Genomic DNA, 24,532 nt, shown 5'->3' with positions numbered 1-24,532 from the left:
TTCTAAACAATTGTGCTGGGCGCGAGTTTGCAGATGCAATTTTGGTTGCAAAGTAGTCTTTCTTTGCAGCCTTGACTGCCATCTCATAAGACTTCATAAACGTTCTGTAGGATGTTCTCATTGCTTCGTCCCGAGTATGTCTCCACTGCCTCTCTAGTCGTCTGAGCCCTTGTTTCAGCTGGCGCAATTCCAAGGTGTACCATGGAGCCAGCCTCATACGAGGGCGCAGAGGGCGCCGGGGTGCTATTTCGTCGATGGCCCTGGTTAGCCGGTCTTGCCAGGTCTCCACAAGGCCATCGAGGGAATTGCTAGTGGGCCAAGGATCCCTCAGGGCCGTTTGGAACCGTTCCGGGTCCATCAGGCTCCGAGGGCGAGCCAAGATAGGCTCTCCGCCCATACAGGGTTGGGGTGGCGTCCCCACACGGGCCTTAAGGGCTAGGTGATCCGACCATGGTACCGCTTCTACCGCGATATCGTTCACCAAAATCCTGGACGCAAAGATCAGGTCTAGTGTGGGCCCGGCCTGATGCGTGGGAGTCGTGACAAATTGAGAGAGTCCCAGTGTCGCCATGGAAGACACTAGGTCCATCGCCTGAGTGGAGGCCGTGTTGTCAGCATGGACGTTGAAGTCACCCAGGACCATAAGCCCCGGGAACCTCAACGCCCAGCCCGCCACTGCCTCCAATAGTGATGGTAAGGTGCTGGTTGGTGCGTTAGGCGGACGGTACACCAACCAGACTGCCAACCCCTCTCCGACATCCCACGCCAGACTGGCACATTCAATGCCATCAATCTTTGGGTCTGGGAGGGCCCAAAAGGAGTAACCCTCCCGTATGAGTAGCGCCACTCCCCTCCCCCGCCTGCTAATCCGTGATTGGTGAAAGACCGAGTATCCCGGGGGGCCATTTGGGAGAGAGCTACTGTCTCCCCGTCCCTCACCCAGGTCTCGGTCACACAAGCCAGGTCCACGTCCTGCTGGAGCAAAAACTCCCTCAGGGTCGCGGTCTTGTTGTTTATGGACCTGGCGTTGCATAACACCAATGACAGAGGCGAGCAATTCCTCTTGGTCCCACTACCTGCCACCGTTGGGATGGGAAGTAGACTGGAAGGTGACCGAGCCCTTTTTTGTCTCTGTCTCCTTCCTTTATATAACTGTCTACTCCCACCGTCATACCTTCCCCTCCCCAGGAGCACTGGAATCCTTCGGCCGGCCATCGCGGCTGCACTAAGTAGAGTTCTCAGATCTTAGTCACAGACTCTCTCCCGGTCTGTCGTTTTAGCTTGTCCTCTTACCAACCCCTCCGACTCCAATCGCTAGACCCACTTCCTATATCTTAAATTAATTAATTTAGTTGCCCTCCCCAATCCATTTCAGTCAATTGTTACAAAATCTCTATAAATTTATTCTTCCCAGCATTATTAAAAAATATCGTCCCTCCCACCCCGTCCTTATTAATAAGCTAAGAATCAAATATAAATACTTTCCAATATATATATAAATATATATATTATAAAATCTAATTAGCAATTGATTGAATAAAATTTCCTAATAAATTAATTAACAGTGAATTATAATGATTTCTATTTGTGGTCAGGCTGTTGGTCAGGCAAGTGAGGAGAAAGAAGAAAGTTAAAAATCAAAACAGTGCTTCACCCATTCTTCTAAAACCATGCAACTCTGTGGGGGGAAACATTTGGTTATAACTCTCTGTCAGCAAAATCCCAACTAGTTATTTCAAGACTGATGAGGAAGAGTTTAAGAAAGTGGCTGTTATGGAGGGGGGGAAGTATCACTAGTTTATAAGGCTGAAGTACACAACTCAGTCACGACGATTCTATTATATTGTAAAGAAAACCTTTATGAAGAGGCCTATTTTATAAAGTGTGGACACAGGCAAGCTAAATTAAAGATCGCCAGTTGTGTTCATAATAATGTACGTGAATGTGGTTGCTGCTTCATTTCTGCTCGCAGTCTGTGCCTATTCTCTCTCCTTCCTCTCCTACAATTTCTTTTGCAGAGAGGAGACCTTGGGCCACTAGGTGTGCACTTCTGTGCCTGGTGCATGCTTAATTCCTAACCTCCTCTGATCCTGTGGTGCTTTGGGAGACTGTGGTGGGTCTGGTCCACCCCTCTCCCTGCAGCCCCACTAAGCTCCCCAAGGTTGCTAATCTTGTAGGACCAAGGGGTCTCAAAAACAGTGTGAGGGGGAAAAGTTAAAAGGGTATTCCTGGAGTGGAAGGGGGAATTGGCAAAAATTATCTCCCCATTTCCTTCTGTCAGTGGGAAATGTTCATTGGATCCAACTAGTGGTCTTTTAGTATTACATACGTACTTTTGATTTTTTGAGGTTGCTAATTCTCCAGCACAAGTGCTTATACTGTTTTCTTACATAAATGTACCTTCCAGTTTCATTCTACTTAGATTACTAGTGTTCCTTCCAAGTTAGTAGAGCCAACTCACAATTTGGTCAACAGATTGAGAATGGTTTTGAAACTGTTAGCTGATTTGTGCTTTGAAGCAAGGCAGTTGTAACTGTATTGATTCTCCAGGCTTTGGGCTTGGCGTAGATTGGAGGTGTTATTGAAAGTAAGTGCAGAACACAAGCCAGCATCTTGAATGAGAGGCTTAAGGTGATAGCTATATAAGCAGAGATATATAGAGTGAGTGAGTGGTTGGCTGCAGGAGAAAGGCTTTCTTCTTTATGCTCAGGCTGTTTAAGTGTGGACTCAGACTCAAACTGCAAAGGGGGCCACCTTCAAACAGACAGGTGTCTAGTGTAAGCTTGCCTTTGTCTAGTGTAAGCTTTGCCCATGTTAATATCATGAGCTATAAACTTGCCCCCTTCAGGATGACTGCAATCCTGTCCAGAACATGCTGTCTCCTTAACCCTTAGTTGGCTGTGTTATCAACACCTCATTCTTGTCTTCATTTACTGACCTATATGCAGCTGATTACTACCACCAGTCATTTTTTAAAATATCTAACTGTTGATAAAAAGAAACAGAATTGTCCATTGAGTATGCACCTCATAACATAATGACACATCACTGGGGAAAAAACACATTCACCCACTGGTTATATAAACTGTTAAACAACAAAGGAGAACAAGGTGGAATTAGCACAAAACTGAACAGCTATCTCCTAGCACCGCCTTTTGTTTCTGGCCATCCACTGGAGCCCTTAAACCATGATGCCCTTTTTACCGACTTGGCCAGATCTGGTTCAGAAGGCTGTCTTGGTTAAAAGCTACCAAGAAGTTCAACAGAACTTAATAACTCAAAAAACTATCTGGTTAAACCAAGGCAGTTCGAGTTCCAAGATGAGTCTGGAAACCAGATAGAAAAGGGTCCATATAGTTAGCCTGACTCCAAAAAACTTGGTATTGCATGGCCACTGCCTACTGAAGCATCTGACATCTCTAAGAGTTTCACACTACTTCCTTCAAGGCATTCAAGACTTGTACCCTATACCTAACCAGTTCCCTCTAGCAGGATGAAACAAACCATGTTAATGAATGGTCACATGCAACTGGACCATTCCAAGAAACATGTATACCTTCAAGCTGTAATAATATTGAAACTCACCTGTGCAACTGCAAATAATCTGATTAAATTTAAACACTGCTTTAGGCTTAATAGTAGACTTGTAGAGGAATTTGCACTTAAGAAAAGAACAGTGAACTTTATGGTTGATATTATGACTAACAAAATATAAGTTTATCTCCAAGTGTTTTTTTACATTTATAAAAAAATAAATCTAATTCAATTTCTGAACTAAACTACAACACAACTTGATTTTATTAGTTAAAGGCTCAATAGCAAAATCTGTAGTCTACCTTTTAATCATCAGCCAATCTAAGTTATGAAAACACATGATTAAGATAAAATCAACATGACTCTTCACTATTCAACAAAGGTCATTTAAAAGTTTTATTATATGGACTCCTCAACAGCAAAGCATAATAAATTGATATGTGAAACATATAGGGTGACCATAATGTCTGAAGGCCAGCCAGGGACACCTTGGAGGGGGGGGAGGGGAAGGTAGGGGCGCGCGCGCCGCCGGAAACAGGAAGTGACGTCACTTCCGGTGATGTCATGCCACCGCCGGAAACAGGAAGTGACACCACTTCCTGTGACATCATTTCCCCCACGTCACCTGCCGGAAACGGGAAGTGACATCACTTCCTGTGACATCACTTCCCCCAAATGCCACTGCCGGAAACAGGAAATGACTTCACAGCACTTCCTGCGACGTCCCCAAAAATCCCCCAAATATCACCGCCGGAAACAATTTTGTTCTCAAATCCTGTATATACTTCATCAGTATATGGGATAAGGCACTTTCTCAACTGTGCTGCATAATGCAGCCTATTTATTTTGTCCTGTTTGCTCTGTTGGCTCTATCTGAGCCACCTTCATCACTTTCGGGGTGTGGATCCCCCAGTGGGGTGGTCTCCCGACTCCCTCCGCCGTCTATTTCTGATAGCCCTGCGCCCCCTCTTTCATTTGATATGTGTCCCGTGCGGGTGCCACCCTCCCGCCAGGAGATGCCGCAAAATGAGCCCCCTTGAGGCTTATGGCGGCAGGGCTCGGGGGAAGCGAGCTAGACTGCTGTTCTTTTGAGGGGTTATAGAGTGTTTCGAGCCCGTCCCTGTGGCATTGGTCCCATCGTTGTGGGACCCAGGGGGCCGGCGCAGCGGCACGCCGAAGCAGCCTGTCACTAATAACACAGGTCGAGATGCAGGACAGGAACCCGGAAGTGACCGACAGGCTGCTTCAGCGTGCCGCTGCGCCGGCCCCCTGGGCCCCACAACGATGGGACTGATGCCACAGGGACGGGCTCGAAACACTCTATAACCCCTCAAAAGAACAGCAGTCTAGCTCGCTTCCCCCGAGCCCTGCCGCCATAAGCCTCAAGGGGGCTCATTTTGCGGCATCTCCCGGCGGGAGGGTGGCACCCGCACGGGACACATATCAAATGAAAGAGGGAGCGCAGGGCTATCAGAAACAGCCGGCGGAGGGAGTCGCGAGACCACCCCACTGGGGGATCCACACCCCGAAAGTGATGAAGGTGGCGCAGATAGAGCCAACAGAGCAAACAGGACAAAATAAATAGGCTGCATTATGCAGCACAGTTGAGAAAGTGCCTTATCCCATATACTGATGAAGTAAATACAGGATCTGAGAACAAAATTGCACCAGAAGACACAAACACAAAGCTCCCTTACACTGAATCAGTGCTTGGGTCCACCAAAGTCAGTATTGTCCACTCCAGTCACAAACACAAAGCTCCCTTACACTGAATCAGTGCTTGGGTCCACCAAAGTCAGTATTGTCTACTCCAGTCACAAACACAAAGCTCCCTTACAATGAATCAGTGCTTGGGTCCACCAAAGTCAGTATTGTCCACTCCAGTCACAAACACAAAGCTCCCTTACACTGAATCAGTGCTTGGGTCCACCAAAGTCAGTATTGTCACATAAGAACATAAGAGAAGCCCTGTTGGATCAGGCCAGTGGCCCATCCAGTCCAACACTCTGCGTCACATAAGAACATAAGAGAAGCCCTGTTGGATCAGGCCAGTGGCCCATCCAGTCCAACACTCTGCGTCACATAAGAACATAAGAGAAGCCCTGTTGGATCAGGCCAGTGGCCCATCCAGTCCAACACTCTGCGTCACATAAGAACATAAGAGAAGCCCTGTTGGATCAGGCCAGTGGCCCATCCAGTCCAACACTCTGCGTCACATAAGAACATAAGAGAAGCCATGTTGGATCAGGCCAGTGGCCCATCCAGTCCAACACACTGTGTCACATAAGAACATAAGAGAAGCCCTGTTGGATCAGGCCAGTGGCCCATTCAGTCCAACACTCTGTGTCACATAAGAACATAGGGAGGGAAGGAAGGAAGGAAGGAAGGGAGGGAAGGAGGGAGGAAGGGAGGAGGGAGGGAAGGAAGGGAGGAGGGAGGGAAGGAAGGGAGGGAAGGAAGGAAGGAAGAAAGGAAGGAAGGGAGGAGGGAGGGAAAGGGGGAAAGGAAGGAAGGAAGGAAGGCCGCCCCCTCCCGCCTGCCCCCCCCCGCTTTCGGCCCCCACCCTCCCAGCTTACCTTCTTCCAGGGGGGCGGGTGGCGGCCTCTCCTCCTGGCGGCTGGTGCTGCTGGCGAGGCTGGCGGCGGCTGCGGAGGCGGGGGAGGGCCTGTGCTGGTCTCTGGAGGGCCTCCAGGGACCAGCGCGGGCCTCTCTGCGGCCTCGGCTGGCCGGCGCTGGTCGCTGGAGGCCCTCCAGAGTCTCTGGAGGGCCTCCAGGGACCAGCGCGGGCCTCTCCGCGGCCTCCGCGGGTCGGCGCTGGTCGCTGGAGGCCCTCCAGAGTCTCTGGGGGGCCTCCAGGGACCAGCGCCGGCCGCTCCGCGGCCTCGGCTGGCCGGCGCTGGTTGCTGGAGGCCCTCCAGAGTCTCTGGAGGGCCTCCAGGGACCAGCGCGGGCCTCTCCGTGGCCTCCGCGGGTCGGCGCTGGTCGCTGGAGGCCCTCCAGAGTCTCTGGAGGGCCTCCAGGGACCAGCGGAGGCCGCGGAGAGGCCTCCGCTGTTCGGTGCTGGTCGCTGGAGGCCCTCCAGAGTCTCTGGAGAGCCTCCAGGGACCAGCGGAGGCCGCGGAGAGGCCTCCGTTGTTCGGCGCTGGTCGCTGGAGGCCCTCCAGAGTCTGGCCACCCTAGAAACATAACAATATCTGCAGCCATATCTACTTCACAGGGTTGTTGTGCAGATCAAAAGGGGGAGAGGAGATTATGTTAGTTTCTTTGGTCCACAGTGTGGGAAAAGATTTTCCTTTTCCTAGGTAGAGGCTGCCAGGAGTTAGGAGGAGATGAAAAGCTGAAGTCAGATCAGTTCCTCTACAAAAAACAGCCACCTTGGGTGGGTGGGAAGACAACAAGGGGGGGCACTCGCCCAGAGCCTCTTTCTAGAGCCAGTTGTATTTCCCCCTCATTGGGTCTTATTCCTAGTTTGTTATATTCTCTTGGCTGGGCTAGATGACTATGGTCCATTCCAACCTCCCTTTCCCCTAGCAGGCCTTGGAGGCAGGCAAAAAACTGACGCCTAGAGCCATGGAATCCCAGTGGACAAAAACAGTATGGTGGTCTTCCATGAGGAAGCAACATTACCCACATTTCTCTTTCTCTGGTAGCCTCTTGTGGCAGAAGAAGAGTAAGGAGTCATGCCACTCAACATCCCCTCTTCACAGCAGCCCCAAGAATCCTATAATAAACTGTTTTGTCACAGATATCTGCAGTGGCATAGGAACTGGCACTATTGATTACTCTTTATATGCTGTAAGCATGTGAATTTCCTATTTTGGGAAAAAAATAAGCTTTTTATTATGCAGGAGGATGAGAAACTAAATAAGGACTACTTTGACTTAATACTATAGTAAACCTATATTCAAGTCTTTCTTTCTGCACTTTATGTTCTTGATTACTAGTCTTTTTAAAATCCAAAGCAACATACTGACACATAATTAAAATGTTATACCTAAAGAAGGACTTTAAATAATAAGCAGTAAAATACACTTGAGGTATGCTGTGATATTATTAAGTATCAAAAGCACAGTACTTACCAAGAAGAGAACAGCTACAAATCTCACACAAATAAAAGAAGTATCTGAGAAAAGAGCTTCCCAAAAGCTATTACAATCACTGTCCACAGTGTATTCAAGATGCCTCTTGAAATGTTATGATCTATCAGTGGGCAATAGTGTCACACTGAAGGATCCACTTGAAGCCCTGTACTACTGAAAGCCAAAAGGCATCTTACTAAGTGAACCCTTTCAAAAGAATTCCAATCATATCTGTTTTTATGTACTCTGTTTCTTATACAAATCTAAAATGGTCTTGAGAATTCTAAAATGCAAGGAAAAGTAGCCAGAAAATAAGAAAGTATGGATTTCACTTTGGGAAGCAGGTCTTTGCACGTTGTTGGTTGATGATGAGCTAGTTACTATGACAGTCAAAGAGCAATGCTGACCTGCAGGAAGACTTGGTGTACCTTTGTGCATTGAGCCCCCACCCCTGTAGTGTCCTTGGCAGTGGACACTAAACTGTGTAAGATTAGGGAGGGAAGCAAGTAGTTTTCTCTTCCATTATGGCAACTCCCAAGTATTTCTTTACTTTTCTCTGCAGGAGTGAATGGAAAGCAGTAAGTGCTGAATCTAGAAAACCAATTGGTATAAGGACTAAGAGCTGGCCAAACAGATAGTCTGGATTTTTTAAAGTGTAAAAAGCAACCATGTGGGGACTACCCATTTGGTTAAGGGCCAGGGAGAGAGCAAGAGGGAATACTTCCTGCACAGAATTTTCCCAATCCTGACTTCCCATCTCCATCTTAGAGCTGCTTTTTTATGTAGATAGCAATTAGAATTGTTTGGGGAGGATGGGGGAGAAGGAAGATTTATGACTGAGGCCAGGAATATGGTGTGGAAGAAACTAAAGCTGACTGTAATACAGCCCCAATCCAACTGCAATTCCCCCATAGCCTCTAGTTACATCTTTAAATTAAAAAACCTCACGTTTTATTTGTCCCCAGGTAACCTCATTTACTAGAGCAGGGCCATCTGGCTAACTGGGATTCCTTTGCCCAGCAAATCGAGGGGAAAGAAATAGGGGAAAATAAGCAACCTGCCATCCACGCCACTGCTGAAATGTCCAATTTCTATGGTATCTGGCAGCAAATAATTCAAGGTTAAGAAAAGCATAGACATGGACATGTTCAGAATGGGGGGGAGAGGGGGTCAACTACACAAACATGAATGATTTGGAGCCAGTTAATGCACACACTTTTGTGGCAGACTCTTGTCTTACTTACAGGACAGGCTCTCTCTCTCGGTTTGACTTCGCGAACAAAGATTTAAGAAGGGTGCAGTAGTCCACATCTGCTGCAGGCTCGCTGGTGGCTGACAAGACCAATGCGGGACAGGCAGATCCGGCCACAGTGGCTGCAGGGAAAAGTCTGATTTGGTGCTGTAGCAGTGCGATTCTTCCTCAATCTCCTTTTGTCCTCAAGACCAGCTATGCATGCGTTCTCAAAGGAAGAGACAGCCTGGTGGATGGTGTGCCTCCATGCTTTGCGATCTGAGGCTAGGTCAGACCACTGGTGATGGTTGATATGACAGGTGCCAAGGGATTTCTTCAAGGAGTCCTTGTACCTCTTCTTTGGTGCCCCTCTATTTCGATGGCTGGTGGAAAGTTCGCCATACAGAGCAATCTTGGAAAGGCGGTGGTTTTCCATCCTAGAAATATGCCCTGCCCAGCGCAGCTGCGTCTTCAACAGCAGTGCTTCGATGCTTGTAACCTCCGCCCGCTTGAGGACTTCAGTGTTGGTCACAAAGTCACTCCAGTGGATGTTGAGGATGGTGCGAAGGCAGCGCTGATGAAAGCGCTCAAGGAGTCGCAGGTGATGACGGTATAAAACCCACGATTCGGAGCCGAAGATGAGGGTTGTCATCACAACCGCTTTGTAAACATTGATCTTTGTGCCTTTTTTCAGATGCTTGTTGCCCCACACTCTTTTGTGCAGTCGGCCAAATGCACGGTTTGCCTTTGCCAGCCTGTTGTCAATCTCCTTGTCGATCTTGGCATCTGAGGAGATGATGCACCCCAGGTAGCTGAACTCCCAGAGAGCCAGTGCGGCTTCAGAGCTAACAGGAGCACCACCGACATCGTATTTGTTCTCAGGCAGCTCCAAGAGAAATGCAGGGAACAGAACAAGGGTCTATATGTGACTTTTGTCGACCTTACCAAAGCTTTCGATGCCGTTAGCAGGAAAGGCCTGTGGCAAATCTTGGAACGTTTAGGATGTCCCCCAAGGTTCCTCAGCATGATCATCCAGCTACATGAAGACCAGCGAGGCCAAGTCAGACACTGCAACGACCTCTCGGAGCCCTTCCCAATAGGCACAGGTGTAAAGCAAGGCTGCGTTCTCGTGCCAACTCTCTTTACGATCTTCTTTAGCATGATGCTTCAAAGAGCCGCAGTAGATCTAGATGATGACGATGGTGTTTACATCCGCTATCGCACTGATGGCAGCCTGTTCAACCTGAGGCGACTAAAGGCTCACACCAAGACAATGGAAAAACTCATCCGAGAGCTACTATTTGCTGATGATGCTGCAATCGTCTCCCACTCGGTATCAGCTCTACAGCATATGACGTCCTGCTTTGCAGAGGCTGCCAAGCTATTCGGCCTAGAAGTTAGTCTGAAGAAGACAGAAGTTCTCCACCAGCCTGCACCCCAGGAAGATTATCACCCTCCCTGCATCACTGTGGGTGAATCAGTACTGAAGACAGTCCAGCACAGGACAGGCACCCAAGCCGATAAACACAAGATGTATTTCTTTGCAGGCTTGGAAGGAAGTATGGAAGCAAAGTAGATGATTTTGTATGCCACTTGACTGGCTGAAGAGTGGATAGTTCAGGGTCCTGAGAATATTTCCCAATAGGTTAAAAGTGGAAGTACCCAGGCTGGAGGCGGTATGCATTTGAGACAGTCTTGGTGTAGCCAAAAATGTGTTGCTTTAGTGGTCAGTCCACATAGACTGAATTAGATCTATCTTTATTTCTTTGAGAAATGCTAATCCAGCAGGTTCTTTTATGTGACTAAAGGCATACATATTAATAATTAAGAATCCTTGATTAACCACCTGATAGTCAAATACTGGACAAGGCATGTCCATTCCCAGAGATAGCCATTCCCAGGGATGGTTAAATGAGCTGCAGTCCTACTCATTGTCTGACTCCCCATCCTTTTATTGAGAAAATAGCCAGAAACTGTTTGCTGACTTTAGGTAAATACAGAGAAAACTGAATCTGATCTCACCAACAAGTTGGAAGTGTGTGCGTGTGTGCGCACGCACATTCAAGAGAGAGCGAGAGATGAACCAAAATGGAAGCAGCTTGACAGTAGTAGGTGCTAGTAGACCTGGTCTGCATGTGGAAACTCATGTTTTTCCTGTAACACATATAACCAACTTCAGTTGGTTCAAAGAGCAGCAGTAAGGTAACGTCTTCAAAGACCATCACTGACTGCTGAACAGTTTTAAAGTGCATAATGCTGGTACATACCATTAAAATTTGGGACTGGAATGAAAAGGGCCTCCTATCGCCATATGAAGGTGCCTATCATTATTAATTGGACTGCCGACTGAAGAAAGCTAGAATTCCACCTATATTAAAACTCTGAAGTAGCAACATAAATGTAATTTTAATGGTTAAGTTTTATTATTTTAATACTGTAACTTAAAATTGTTGTTTTAATGATTGTTAGCTGCCCTGAATCCATTTGCAGAGAAGGTGGGATAGAAATTTGAGGTAAATAAAATATAAATAAATAAATAATCAACATTTATGGCTGTGCCTTAGGTGTATATGGATGCTCCTTGCCTTGCATGCTTCAAACTATAGTTTGAAGTAGATTTCTAGTTCTGATTTGGAGGGAAGTTGAAATAATAGGAACTGTGGTTCCTGAAAAGCAGAGCATTCAGGATGGAATTGGATCACAACAGAGAAAGAGGGAGAACACTAGCCTAAGGTATGACTGTCATTGCCAAACCATATTTTGTTGTTACATCATAGTTTGGAGTTACATCTGCGTGATGTTTGTCTGGTTAGTGTTTCTGGATGTGCCTGAGAATTAAAAAAAAAAAAACCAGAAAAGCATGATCTTGTAATTCTTCTGCATTACATAAAGCAGAAGGCTTATACTTTGACAGGTCTTATTTATATTCTTCCAGGAAACTCTTACTTGAATAATCTTTGTATGTGTAGTTACCAAGCTAAAGAAGAGTGGTTCTACATGACTGCTTTTGCATATGTACTTGTTTCAAAACAAATCTAATCCTGGATGCCTTGCAAATGAGGGCATGAGGTAGACTATGAACAGTCTGGGAAAGGAATCAGAATTTTGGGATTGGTTTGATTTTGTGGTAGTCTCACCTGCCTAAAATCAGTCATTCTGAATGGTATTGGTTCTTGTCATACATAGTAAAGATGGGTACCCACAGGGTCTTGCTTCAAGTGATTTATTAACCCTGCAGCTTTAGCTATCCATGAACTTCTGCTCTCCTGGCCTTTAGTTGACCCCAGTGTGGTCTCTGAGCCTCAGGTTGCTCCTGCTGAGTCCCAGAACATCCTCACTTCTCCCAACCCCCCCCCCCCACTTGTGCTTCATCTGCCCTTAAATCCAGTCTCCTCTCAGCTGTGGCCAGCCCTGTCTTCAAATGACCTCAACCCCTTACTATCTTCCCACAGCTATTAAGTACAATGGGTTTTTGGCTTTATGACGTGGGATGACGGAACACCTAAGTGAAGTCATGACTTCAGACAGTGAGAAGAAGACAATATGACTTCAGTCATATTGTGGTTGAGTAATGAATACATCTGCATTAGCACTAAACTATCGTCTATGGGAGGATGTCAGAACAACATTTTCAGATACTGATTTAAATACTTGGGCTACTTGATTCTTAGTTGTATCAATGCTGCCTCCCTTCTGCCCCCAAATCAGCAAAAACATCAGAAATGGACATGTAATACAAAATATAAACACACAAAATTACACATATGCAGTAAGTGAACATAAGAATGAATGTCAGAAATGGCTTATTTACTAAATTGTGAGAGTGACTGTCGAAGTCTGATGGAAGTGGTATAAGTATCTGAAAGAATGCATGTATGAAATACAAATAATAATGTGAAAAAGATGTTAGTGTCTGTATAATAATTTATTCTCCATTTCCTCCCTGCCCCCTTCCTTAGCACAACTACAAGAATAACTTGTTAAATAGACTTTAAGGCTAAAGAGAGAATGATGCACAAGCTATTTACTTTTCTCCCAAGGTTTATTTTTTTTCTGTTGGACCATTAATATCTAAGGACTGCTTCATATGTTACTGATACCAAATAGAGACTGCCAACAATGCATTATGTGACAGCATTCCCATGGCAGGGTGTAATGTTTGTATTGCCACACAAGTTGGTACAACTGTGTGGAAAATCTCTGCAGCCACTAGACACTGTGAGAGACTTGGTGGTACTAGCATGGTGAAACTCCATGCAAATGATAGATTTCCATGATAAGCACAAGTTCCAGAGAGTTCTGTGTTTGGCTCTCCCAAACATTTTTCTTTGCAAATGCTGAGGGAATTATCTAGATAGGGATTATGAATGTGGATGTATTAACCCTTATCTTCAACTGGAGGTCTGCAGAAATTGTCCCAAAAAGAAAATGTTACCTTTCAGGAGAAATCATTGTGAGTTTCCAAGCAATAGTCAGTATCTGAATCTGAAGGGATTCATTTTGCAAACAGACTAAAATGTGAAAAAGTACTATACAAGTTCCAAGAAGCAACTTGAATTGATTTATGCAGAACAATCACAAGATTTTCTGGACCAAGGGACTAGTATGATGAATGACCAGATGACTTAAGCTATGGAATAACTATCTTATCAAGTCCAGTAGGTTGCAGTGTCCTTTTACAAATACATCTGGATTTTATAGCAAAAGTTAAATGTAGGGTTCACATCCCCAGATAACACTAGTAACTATTTTAATATTTATTTATGTACTTCATCTATATCCTACTTCTCTTTTCAGGGGAGACCTAAAGGGGTTACAACATTCTCTCTTCCATTTAATCCTAACAACAGATCTGTGAGATAGGTTAGGCTGAGTATGTGTGACCAGCCCAAGGTCACTCAATAAGCTAGCATGTCAGGATGGGGATTTAAACCCGGGTCTTCCACATTCCACCGCACAACACTGGCTCCCATTTCGCATTACCTGTCTAATTACATTGTATTATAAACTTGCTCACTGGGCTATAATGGCTGTGAACTACCCTAAAAAACCTATCCACAGAGAAAAAGCTATTTACTTTTCTTATATTCTCTGTATATAGAATATATACCGTTTTCGCACACAGCTTACCTCGCAGTCACAATCCTGTTCCCTCCGCAGTGTTCGGTCGGATTTCCCACCATTTGCGCCGGAGTTACAGGAAGTGCCGCAGCTTCTGCGTAGCAAACGTAAACTGGGTTTTAGCAGTTTACGTTTGCTACACAAAAGCCGCGGCACTTCCTGTAACTCTGGTGCAGATGGTGGGAAATTGGACCAGACGCTGCGGAGGGAACAGGATTGTGACTGCGAGGTAAGCTGTGTGTGAAAACGGTATTTATCTTACAACAGATTTAACTTTATTTAAAACCTAAGGATTCTTGCCATGTCAGGTTGTCCAAAATGTTGATAATTTTTGTGCACCTTGATGTTGCTGTGTGAACAGTATAGTAGTAAACTGATTAGATGAGGTATTCCCAGCATAATATCTTTGGGATCATTTGTCTGTATCCATGATGCCTGAGAAGAATCTTTTAGGAGGTGCTGTAAGGTTGTTTTATTTGCAAGGGCTTTTATGGAATTTAAGCTGCAGTCATTTTCTTGGGGAGGGGTTTCATTGTAACTTGTTATGTTTTTAATTTTGGAATTGTAAGCTCCTTGAGTCACAAGGGAAAGATTGGGTATAAATATTTTTAAAAATTAAACACAGTGTTTGAATTCTCATTGTGATTGTATGAACTCATGTTTTGTTGCCAAGGTAGATATTAATAAAATGAAACCAGGTTGTAAAATTACCTATAGTAAATGTTGCTACTAAATTGATCAATTTTTAACTGACCCCAGATCTTTTAATTCCCGCTTTTATTTACTTTCAGGTGTGTAATGAAATGGGAATAATATTTGTGCAGTGTCTAGAAATCAGACACCATATAAAAGTTAAATGAGGCTCACAATCTATTATAGACAGGGCTTTTTTGATCAGGAACACAGTTCCGGCTGGCTTGGCATCAGGGGTGTGTGGCCTAATATGCAAATGAGTTCCTCCTGGGCCTTTTTTACAAAAAAAGAGAGCCCTGAATATAGATATTAAGTTTGGAAGGGGTGAGTGGATCGGAAAAGGTAGGGGCTGAAGGATCTTAACTTGCCAAGGCAGATTTGGAAAGGTGAGATTTTATATTTGCATAAAATGGGAAGAGAGTTGATGGAATGTTCAAGAGAAAGGGCATTATGTAAAAACCAGAAAGAGAAGAATAAGAAACTAAGAATCTAACCAAAAGTCTGCCTAGTCCAGCATCATGTCCTACAGGCAGCAGTGACTAGTTAGGTGCTTCTGAGAAGCCCCAAAGAGGAACATGTGAGCAACAGCCCTCACTTGTTCATCTCTCTGAAGTATTTAGTGGCCCATTTGCTTTGATCTTGAAGATTCTGTTTTAGTTGTCATCAGTGTTCCCTCTAAGCTGAGCTAGCTAGCTGATAGATTTTTAGCACATTTTTGTCTTCGCTCACGAAAAATGGCCCCAGAGCACAATAATTTCTACAGTAGCTCACAACGTTAATGCCAGTAGCTCACAAAGTAGAATTTTTGCTCACAAGACTCTGCAGCTTAGAGGGAACATTGGTTGTCATGACTAATAGACATTGCAAATTTTGCCCTTCATGAATTTGCTTAATTCCCCTTTAAAAACTATCTAAACCAGTGGCCATCACCACAATTTGTAGCATGTAATGCAATATATTAACTATTCATTCTGTGCAGTAGTACATCCTTTTTGCTGTCCTGAATGCACAGATAATCCATTTCATTGGATGAACATGGGCCAAACTACAAAATAAATCTACATGCGTCAGGGGTGCATGGCTGGACTTGTAGTCAGGTGTACACTGGGTGAATTCACTATAAGAAGCGTTTGTTTGCTTGGCTCTGCAGGAGGGAGAAGGAACTCCCAGTTTAAATGTTTTAATGTTTGCTGCCTTGTGAAAGATGGCACAAAAATACTTTCAAGATAAATAAATAAACACCAGTAAAAAGGGTGGCAGGAGAGTGCTTTTCACTCCTTTTCTCTGACTCTGCTTGCCCTAGGAAGGGACTTATGGAGCCAGAGCAAAGGGACAACCCACCCCCTTGCAGCATCAAGCAAACAAGTGCTTTTTAAGGTGAATTTCCCCAGTGTATATCTGACTATACGTCTTCTTAAGAGCCAGTTTGGTGTAGTGTTGAAGTGTACGGACTCTTATCTGGGAGAACCGGGTTTGATTCCTCACTCCTCCACATGCGCCTGCTGGAATGGCCTTGGGTCAGCCATAGCTCTTGCACAGGTTGTCCTTGAAAGGGCAGCTGCTGTGAGAGCCCTCTCAGCCCCACCCACCTCACAGGGTGTCTGTTGTGGGGGGAGAAGATATAGGAGATTGTAAGCTGCTCTGAGTCTCTTGATTCAGAGAGAAGGGTGGGGTACAAATCTGCAATTCTTCTTGGGCACCCCTGATCAAGCACATGTCAGGTGTATTGTATAGTTATGCCCTGAATTGTAGTAGTATGAGAAAAGGAATAAAATTTCCCACTCTACTTTCTCCCTCCCCAGCTGTTCTATTCACCTTATGATCCACTTGGAAACTAGTTAATGTATGTGTATACACAAGCACATACAATCCTTTCACCAAGTCTACCATTTCTCAAAGGTGTTACAGAGAAACTGTTATGGACCTGAAAATGTTTTGTAACATGTATATGTACACACATGCATGTACAATCCTAGCACCAGGAATACCAACATTTCTCAACGATGTTACAGAGAGAGTGTTGTGGACCCAAAGCTGATGCACATATTAAATCTTGAGGTTGTGCTTCTATGCACTTTGAAATTATTTATCCTTTCCAAAGCACTGACTGGAATGTTTGGGTTTTGCATATTTAACTATGAAACCAAAAATAATAAAAAGAAATTTGAGATGTTACTTATAACTTGGAAGGTTTGTTTTTTTTAAAAAAAGTTTAAATCCCTAATACGTTGATTATGGGGGAGTAAGGAAGTGCTATTGTGCATTGAATTCGCTTTGTAGGAAGAGGCTGTGGATAAAGTTCTGGGGAATTCAAAGCTTGTGTCGTTTTGTTTGGTTCTGATGAAAAGGATTTACATGCAATTTGTGTTTAGACTGAATTTATTTCTTTCCCTAATTTTCCTCTTATTGAGCCAGTTTCTCTGACTTTTCAGGGGGGGGTAATGCAAGGGGTAATTGTTCAATGTAAATTGAGTTGCTGCTTAGTTAGCAACTGAAATAGGAAGTACATAGGGTGTTTAGTTAAAGGGAAAGATTATTAAGAAACCAATTTCATTGCCTTTCATTGATGTGAACACATGATTCAGTTTTATTAATATCTCAAAAGAAGGCTAAGCATGAAATCAGGCAGAGGAAATGTAGCCTGTAAAACTAAATATTGAATACTATTATGTAGAGAGTACTTTAAAAAAAAATTGAAAAATGGTTTGGCATCCTGTACTTTCCCACAAAACCACTGTGTGGCATGGGCCATCTTATTCCCATTTTAAACTTATTTTGTAACTTGTATGGATTACCATTGTAATAGTTTTTTTAAATTGTGTCTTATAGCATACTTCTGTTGATGGATATACAGAGCCCCATGTCCAGTCCACAAAATCAAGTAGCAGGCAAAACATACCCCGTTGTAGGAACTCAGTCACATCTACAAATGAAGACCATCCTCACATTGGAAATTATCGCTTACTCAAAACAATAGGAAAAGGAAATTTTGCTAAAGTGAAGTTGGCTAGACATGTTCTTACTGGTAGAGAGGTAAGCTTCTTAAGTTTGTGAACATTATCACATGTCGTCTTATTCTTGTTTAGCTGTTTGCAGCAACAGTGTTGATTGTCTAACTATGAAACAGACTTTTCTTAGGGCTAAAAGACTCACGATAGTGGCTGAGGCTTTTGTGCAGAATAAGATCTGCGATCAAATTGCTATAAAGATGTGAGGCTAGGGGCTTGAATCATAACAACATAAGAGAAGCCATGTTAGATCAGGCCAATGGCCCATCCAATCCAACATTCTATGTCAGACAGTGGCCAAGAAAACCAGGTGCCATCAGGAGGTCCATTAGGGGGCCAGGACGCTAGAAGTCCTCCCATTGTTCTGCCCCCCCCCCCCAATCTTCATACCTCTCTTTTTAAAAAGCTATTTGTTCTCCTGGTGAAGGCAGCAGGGCCAGAAGTATTTGCGTTAAAAAACAGTCACAGGATGTAAGTAAGGTTGAGCTCCTCCTTCCTCCCACCAATGCTGTGCTTTAAATCACGCATTAAATTTGTGTGAGAACCAGTGCAGCATATGGTCAGATTGTTTGAGTTAGACTGCTAAGGTTACAATGTTGACTCTGTCTGGGGAGACCTGGATTCAAAACCCTGCTCAGCCACAAAGCTAATGGTGTTGGGCATAAATCAGTCCCTCTCTCTTAACCAGAGCCGGATCTTGGGGGGGGGGGGCGGAGAGGGGGGTGCTTGCCCTGGGCACCGACAGAGGGGGGGGCGCCAATTTGGGTATGGAGTCCATTGTATTCTATGGGATCATAAGATAGAACGGTTCATGAGGGGGCGTCATTTTTAAATTTTGCCCCCCCTCAAAAACCATGTAGATCCGGTCCTGCTCTTAAACTGTCTCACTCATAGGAAGGTTTAAGAGGGTGAATACAGTCTGAACTCTTCAAACAAAAGACATGATAGAAATGCTGACAAAGTTCTTGTTTTGAGATTTTCTCTGGAAGGTCTAGCTCTGATTAACAGAAATGATATTTCTTAATTAATAATAAAGGGGACAGTACTTTTAAAAAAATTAATTCCTTTTTTTTCTCATACACTAAAACGTCTAGTTAAAATAATCTGTATTGGATTGTAAATTGTGGTTTTAAGTGGAAGTGCTTTTTAGGTACTGTTGGACTTAATAAAAAAGAACTATTAGAAATTCTGACATTGCCAGCACATGAGACATCTATGTCTCATAAAATCTTTTTAAACATATGATGGGACTTGCTCTGGGAACATGTAATGTAGATGTACATCTGAACATTATATTGTGTGTGCTGTATAGTAGAGTATAGTTGTGCTGGGATTTGCTACTTCAGAATGGTATCAAGGACTCAACTTGAGACACTGAATATGTTCACAGCCTGACCCAGTCTTTGGCTGAACTGCAAGCTACCTTATTTTCTTTGTTATTATCAGGCTATTAGCAAATGCTGTACTATCTGCAAAATTAAGCCTTTAAATGCATAGATATTTACAACTTTAAATACTGTAAACTTCTACTTTATCCTCCTTGAAATTGCATGTCATACTAAAATGTAAGTTTTTAAATAGTTAGATAATTCTTTTGTTTCTCTATTTAGGTTGCTGTGAAAATAATAGATAAAACTCAGCTAAATCCCACCAGTTTACAAAAGGTGAGTATTTATTATATTAAATGGTTGTATAGAAATTTTATTATTGTTGCCCTTACAGGCTGGCTAAATGGCTCTGAAAGTAGTTTATATGCTCTGCGTCACTCTTCAAAGACTTGGTTGAGATGGAGGTATATTTACTTTTATTTTATTTTTCTCCCACCCTAAGCCCACTCATAGCGAGGGTGGGGTAAAAATCAAATAAATTCATTTTAGCTGGAAGATTGAGAGTTAGGGAGTTGTTTGATATGCATTTTGAGTTTAGTGTGTTTTGGCTTATGGCCTCGATTCCTAGGAGTGAGACTATGCATGTACTGAGAGGACACTTTCTTGTATTGAAGTTGAACTGATAAAGGATCAGATTCTCTTATAGCATGGCTTACCCCAGTTGCTTGAGCTACCGGTAATTATCAGTTTTTTAGATTTTCGATACAATGCTCATACAAATGAGCTAGAATCATTGACTGTTCAGCAGACATATATGTTATCCACAAAAGTAAACTTGGGGGAATCTAAAATCAGTGTAATATCTTATTTTGAGTTTTTGAATGCATGAAGCTGCCTTATTTGAATCAGTCCATTGTTATTATCAAGGTCAGTATTGTGATTGTCTACTCCGAGTATCAGTGGCTACAGATAATGTGGAAGAATTTATTCACCTCCTTAGATAAGAAACAAATGCCTTCAAACAAATGTTTTAAAAACCATGTTTGATGTTTAAAGATAAGTTATCTGAGATATAAAGAGACTACTTTCCCATAAGTTTAAAGACATTACAACTGATTTTATTCAATACATAATGTCTCAGTTGAGTTCCTTGATCCTCTAAAGCAGGAGGTGTCAAACTGATTTGTTATGAGGGCCAGATCTGATATAAATAAGACCTTGTTGGGCTGGGCTATGTATGTACTTATTTAAGATTAGGTAGCAGAGATATAAATGCAATCAAGGACATAGACAAATACCATTAAGGATTTTTTTTAAAAAAAACCCTTAAAATAAAGCATGCTTAAAACATTAGCACTCATTGGTCTTAAAGGTGCTTTCTTGTATTTCTCCTGTGGGATCCGGGGAACTGGGCAAAAAGGAGCTCTGGCTCTTTCTTTCCTTCCCCAGGGGATCAGGAGGTAGGGAGCCTCAGCCAATAGAAGGAAGAGAGGTTTGGCTCAGTAGCTCTGCCTTGTGATTGAGAGAGCCTAGCAAAGCAGGCTGTGCCTCCCCCCTTCCTCCCCAAAGGAGGAGCCTCAGCCAATGGAGAACATAGAGGTTTTGCTCTGTAGCTCATGTGCGATTGAGCAAGCCTGGCAAAGCAAGCTGTGATGCAAAAGGAAGCAAGAGAGAGGGAGAAGGAAGCAGATGATAGCCATTTGTTTGGGGGCCTGATAGGAGCCCTCCAGGGTCCTGATTCAGCCCCGGGTCGCATGTTTGATACCTCTGCTCTAATGATTCACTAGTTAGCAAGGAAGGTGCATATTGTTTCCATTGGATGATAATACACAATTGTATTTTAGTTATAAGAAATTATTTTTATTTTCTTTAGGTCCATTCAGTGTTGTTTGCTTCTTATTCACTTATTTCAAGTAATGCAAAGTCTTACATTTGATTGGATCAAGTATTAATTGTCCAAATTGTGTGGTGTAGGCTAGTATAAATGTGTAAATCCCATGATTCCTCATTTTTTGCTATATGCATTTGGAATAAAAACCTCCTGCTTACTGGAAATAAAATATTTCAATATGTTATTCATCTGATAATAGCATTTAAATTAGGCAACTGACAGTCTTCAAATATTCTGTCTGTATAGTGAATCCTCTTTAGGCCCATTTTGAGAAGATGACATTACTTACTCTTTAACCAACCCTTCATCCCTTTCTAGGATAATTTCATAGTGCCTTTATGTACATTAACCTTCTTGTCACGAAGATTTTGGGTTTTTTTTTTACTTCTTGATGAAAAATTTAAGTGGTGCTAGCATGCTAATGTTTCTTCAGGAGCCCAGGAATTCTGAAGTATCTGTCATAGGGGTGCTATACAATGTTAACAGATATAGTTGCCAACCCCCAGGTGGTTACAACCAAGAACAGAAAGCTGTGAATATAATATAAGTAACTAATAAACCATAAGATATTCAAGAAAACATATATGCCAGAAATTCACAACAATGTACTTGCCAAAAGCACAGGCAGTATAAAGTCAATATTTTATAATGTAAATCCTTCTAAAGTTGATAACCTCTAATGACTCATTTCAGTAAAGTGCAATGTCATATAAAACTATATTTCGTCTTTTTCAGAATACATTAAATACAGTTTCCAGCTCCTTAAAACGAAAGTGCTTGTGCTGATCCAGTAAAGTTTAAATAAAGTGCTTTAAAGGATGTAGTGCTTGTCAGTTTCATGTGTGCTTGTCAATTTCATGTGGTGATTCTTCCCAGGGTGGAATGGACAATAGCAAGCCTCTGACCAAGTTCTCTCTAAAGACTGGTGCTTGACATGTTGCTGCTCTTTTTGAAATGGTATGGACTTATATTATGCTTCTCTGAAGTGTTAACAAGAAACAAGTCCACAAGTCAGAGGTTTGCTATTGTCCATTCCATCCAAGGGAGAATCACCACATTTAATTGACGAGCACTACATCCTTTGAAGCACTTTATTTAAACTTTATTGGATCAGTGCAAGTACTTTCATTCTAAGGAACAGGAAATTGTTTGTAGTTGTGGATTCTGCTTGATAAATTTCATCATCTACAGTTTGTTAAGAGACTGAGACCAGTTCTGCAATGCAGAATTTTTCACCTGCCCCTCAGCATAAGTCAAGACTCTTAATATTAAATTTTAAAATTCTGAGAAAAAAGGGAGAAAGCTGCATTACAGAAGAATTGTACACCTTGTATGAAAATGAAATTTAAAATTCTACACCAAGAAAAGCTGGATTCTGCAGTATGCATAAATCAGATATATGAAACACATTTACATGCACAGATATATAACTCTTCTTTTTATATAATGTACATAATTTGTTATGATTTTACATGTCATCGGGAGGAGGAAGAAGCTGTGAAAGACACTGAGGACATGCCTGCACCCATTTGAAATCTTATTCAACAAGAACTGCTAACCCACATTTAAGCATATCTTCACAGTCATAAGGGCTGAGTTTCTCAGGAAGTTGAATATTGTGCTCAGCTTTGCACTTTTGTGGAACTGCTGCATACACATAACTGTGCCTTACTTAGGAAGCTACTTGCTCTGTAGGGAGTCCGTATGCCAACTGAAATTATCAGCAGAGGTTTCCCTCTACGTTGACTTCCAGGTTCTGTGATAATTATTTAGGGGAAGAATCAGAGCCTTTACAGTGGTGGCTCTACTCTGAAATTCTTTCTGTAGAGAAGTTCATCAGGCCACATCACTATTTGTTTTTAGGAACCTGTCAACATATTTTATTTAGTGCAGTTTTGCCGTCCAAGCAATGGGTCCCTTATTTTACAGGTTGGGCTATGACACTGATATGATTAGTTATGATATTTCCATAATTAAAACATCAAATTAATGATTTTAATACATTGTATGTTAGAAGCAGCCCTAGGTTTGATGCCACCTGTCTCACTCCCCCATTTTTTGAATGCAGCCTTGGGCCCTACACCCCTTGTTCAGTGAAACTGTGCCATAAATATATGCAATAGAAGTGAATGCATTTTCTTTCCCTGTCCATCTTTTCCTCCTCTCCCTTTGTTTTCTCTCATGTTGAATTTTCTCCTTGGGATATAAATTCACCATCTTTTATTCCAAAAGTCCTATGTATCCAACCATCTTTGCCTAGGAAGTCCATGAGGTTTTTTCATGAACTTCTCCATTCCTACAACCCTCCGGGGAGGCCATTCCTGAAGCTACCGAGTCGGTGTGCAAGAACAGCTGTTTGAGCTCATAGGATGAAGTGAGGAAGGAGAAGGGGGATGAAACTGATCCCTTTTATTAATGGAGCTGCACTTATGGAAGAGGAAGACAGAGCAATCTCACCTTCTTGTCCTTCCTCACTCTTAGCTGCACCCATACCTGCCTAATTCCTCTGCAAAGGTCCTGTATCCCTGGAAGTGGTCTTTCCAGAGGTCAGAAGAAGTTGCTGGATCAGAAAGGAATGCAGGAAAATTCTGTATTCCATGTATGGAGTGGTTGGATACTTATCATATAATAATTTTATAACAAAGAGTATAAATTATTTTCCTTCATTTCTAGCTAGCACGAATGTTTGCTAGTAAGAGGAATTCTATTACTGTGGTAGCCCCAGCTCTGTATCGAAAAGCCACAAACATTTACACTAGAAGCACAACTTAATGCTGCAAAATGTGCTTGACATCAACATTTAGGATAGGATTTGATAGAAAGTATATCTAATTGTTAAATTATATCTTAAAATGTGCTGTTACATTATTCTTGAATTACCAGAGCAGTCCTATTTACCTAGATACATGCTTATATAAACATCACTGTAAATAAAAATAGTTTTCTTTTTTTAAAACAGTTGTTCCGAGAAGTACGAATAATGAAGATATTGAATCACCCTAATATTGGTAGGAATTTCCCATTTTTCTGCTGAATCATATAGTAAATATATGTTTGGGTTTATATCTTTTTAGCTAGGCTTTTAGACATATAATCAGATTCTCAGTGTATATCAAACTTTCATAGCTATGAGTAAATTGTCCTTTTTAGAGCAGGAACACAGTTCCAGCTAGCTTGGTGTCATGGGGTGTGGTCTAATATGCAAATGAGTTCCTGCTGTGAGTTTTCTACAAAACAAGCCCTGTCTTTTGGTTTCCTGTAGGAAATGAACCATTTTTTGAAAGTTTTACATTGTTTCCTAGCAGGATAGGGTACCAGTAGGAAGTGTGACTTGCACAGTTCTTTGGCTGCTTTCTGCAAGGCCATAGTGTCTTCAGGTTGGTTTTACAGCCTTTTAATAAGGACCTGTTGTGGAAGAACTTATTACTAGCCCAACAAGTCAATACAAGGCATATCCTCGAATACTTGTGCTTCAAACTATGTATAATCAGTGGTTTGACTCCATAGGATTGCACTGTTGATTCAGAATGGGATGAATCTGTGGTAACTGTGGGGTTTTTTTTTAAAGTGTTATACTGATCAGACAAAATACGTTTTAAAAATCAGCTTTGTTTAATCAATACCACTTTGTTGTGAAGAACTGAGAC

At 42.7% G+C, this 24,532-nt stretch overlaps 1 protein-coding gene across 10 annotated transcripts in view; it reads left to right on the top strand.

Moving 5' to 3' along the window:
- The window catches only part of MARK1 (microtubule affinity regulating kinase 1), a 114,251-nt gene that overhangs the window by 40,985 nt on the left and 48,734 nt on the right, over window positions 1-24,532 (top strand). For 9 of the 10 annotated variants that reach the window (XR_009555793.1, XR_009555790.1, XM_060246498.1 and 6 more), the window contains exons 2-4: window positions 17,488-17,691; window positions 19,277-19,330; window positions 23,845-23,893. Coding sequence is in view for 7 of the 10 variants with exons in the window: in XM_060246498.1 (XP_060102481.1) it covers window positions 17,488-17,691; window positions 19,277-19,330; window positions 23,845-23,893 (307 nt within the window). In the remaining 3 variants the exon portion in view is untranslated. Of the gene's footprint in view, window positions 1-17,487; window positions 17,692-19,276; window positions 19,331-23,844; window positions 23,894-24,532 lie in introns of those variants that run through there. The other variant, XM_060246562.1, reaches the window with a different exon arrangement.

This window comes from Heteronotia binoei, chromosome 1, assembly GCF_032191835.1.
Source record: "Heteronotia binoei isolate CCM8104 ecotype False Entrance Well chromosome 1, APGP_CSIRO_Hbin_v1, whole genome shotgun sequence".
Classification (NCBI taxonomy): domain Eukaryota; kingdom Metazoa; phylum Chordata; class Lepidosauria; order Squamata; family Gekkonidae; genus Heteronotia; species Heteronotia binoei.
Note: the sequence above shows the minus strand (reverse complement) of the source record. Positions and strands in the feature narration are given on the sequence as shown.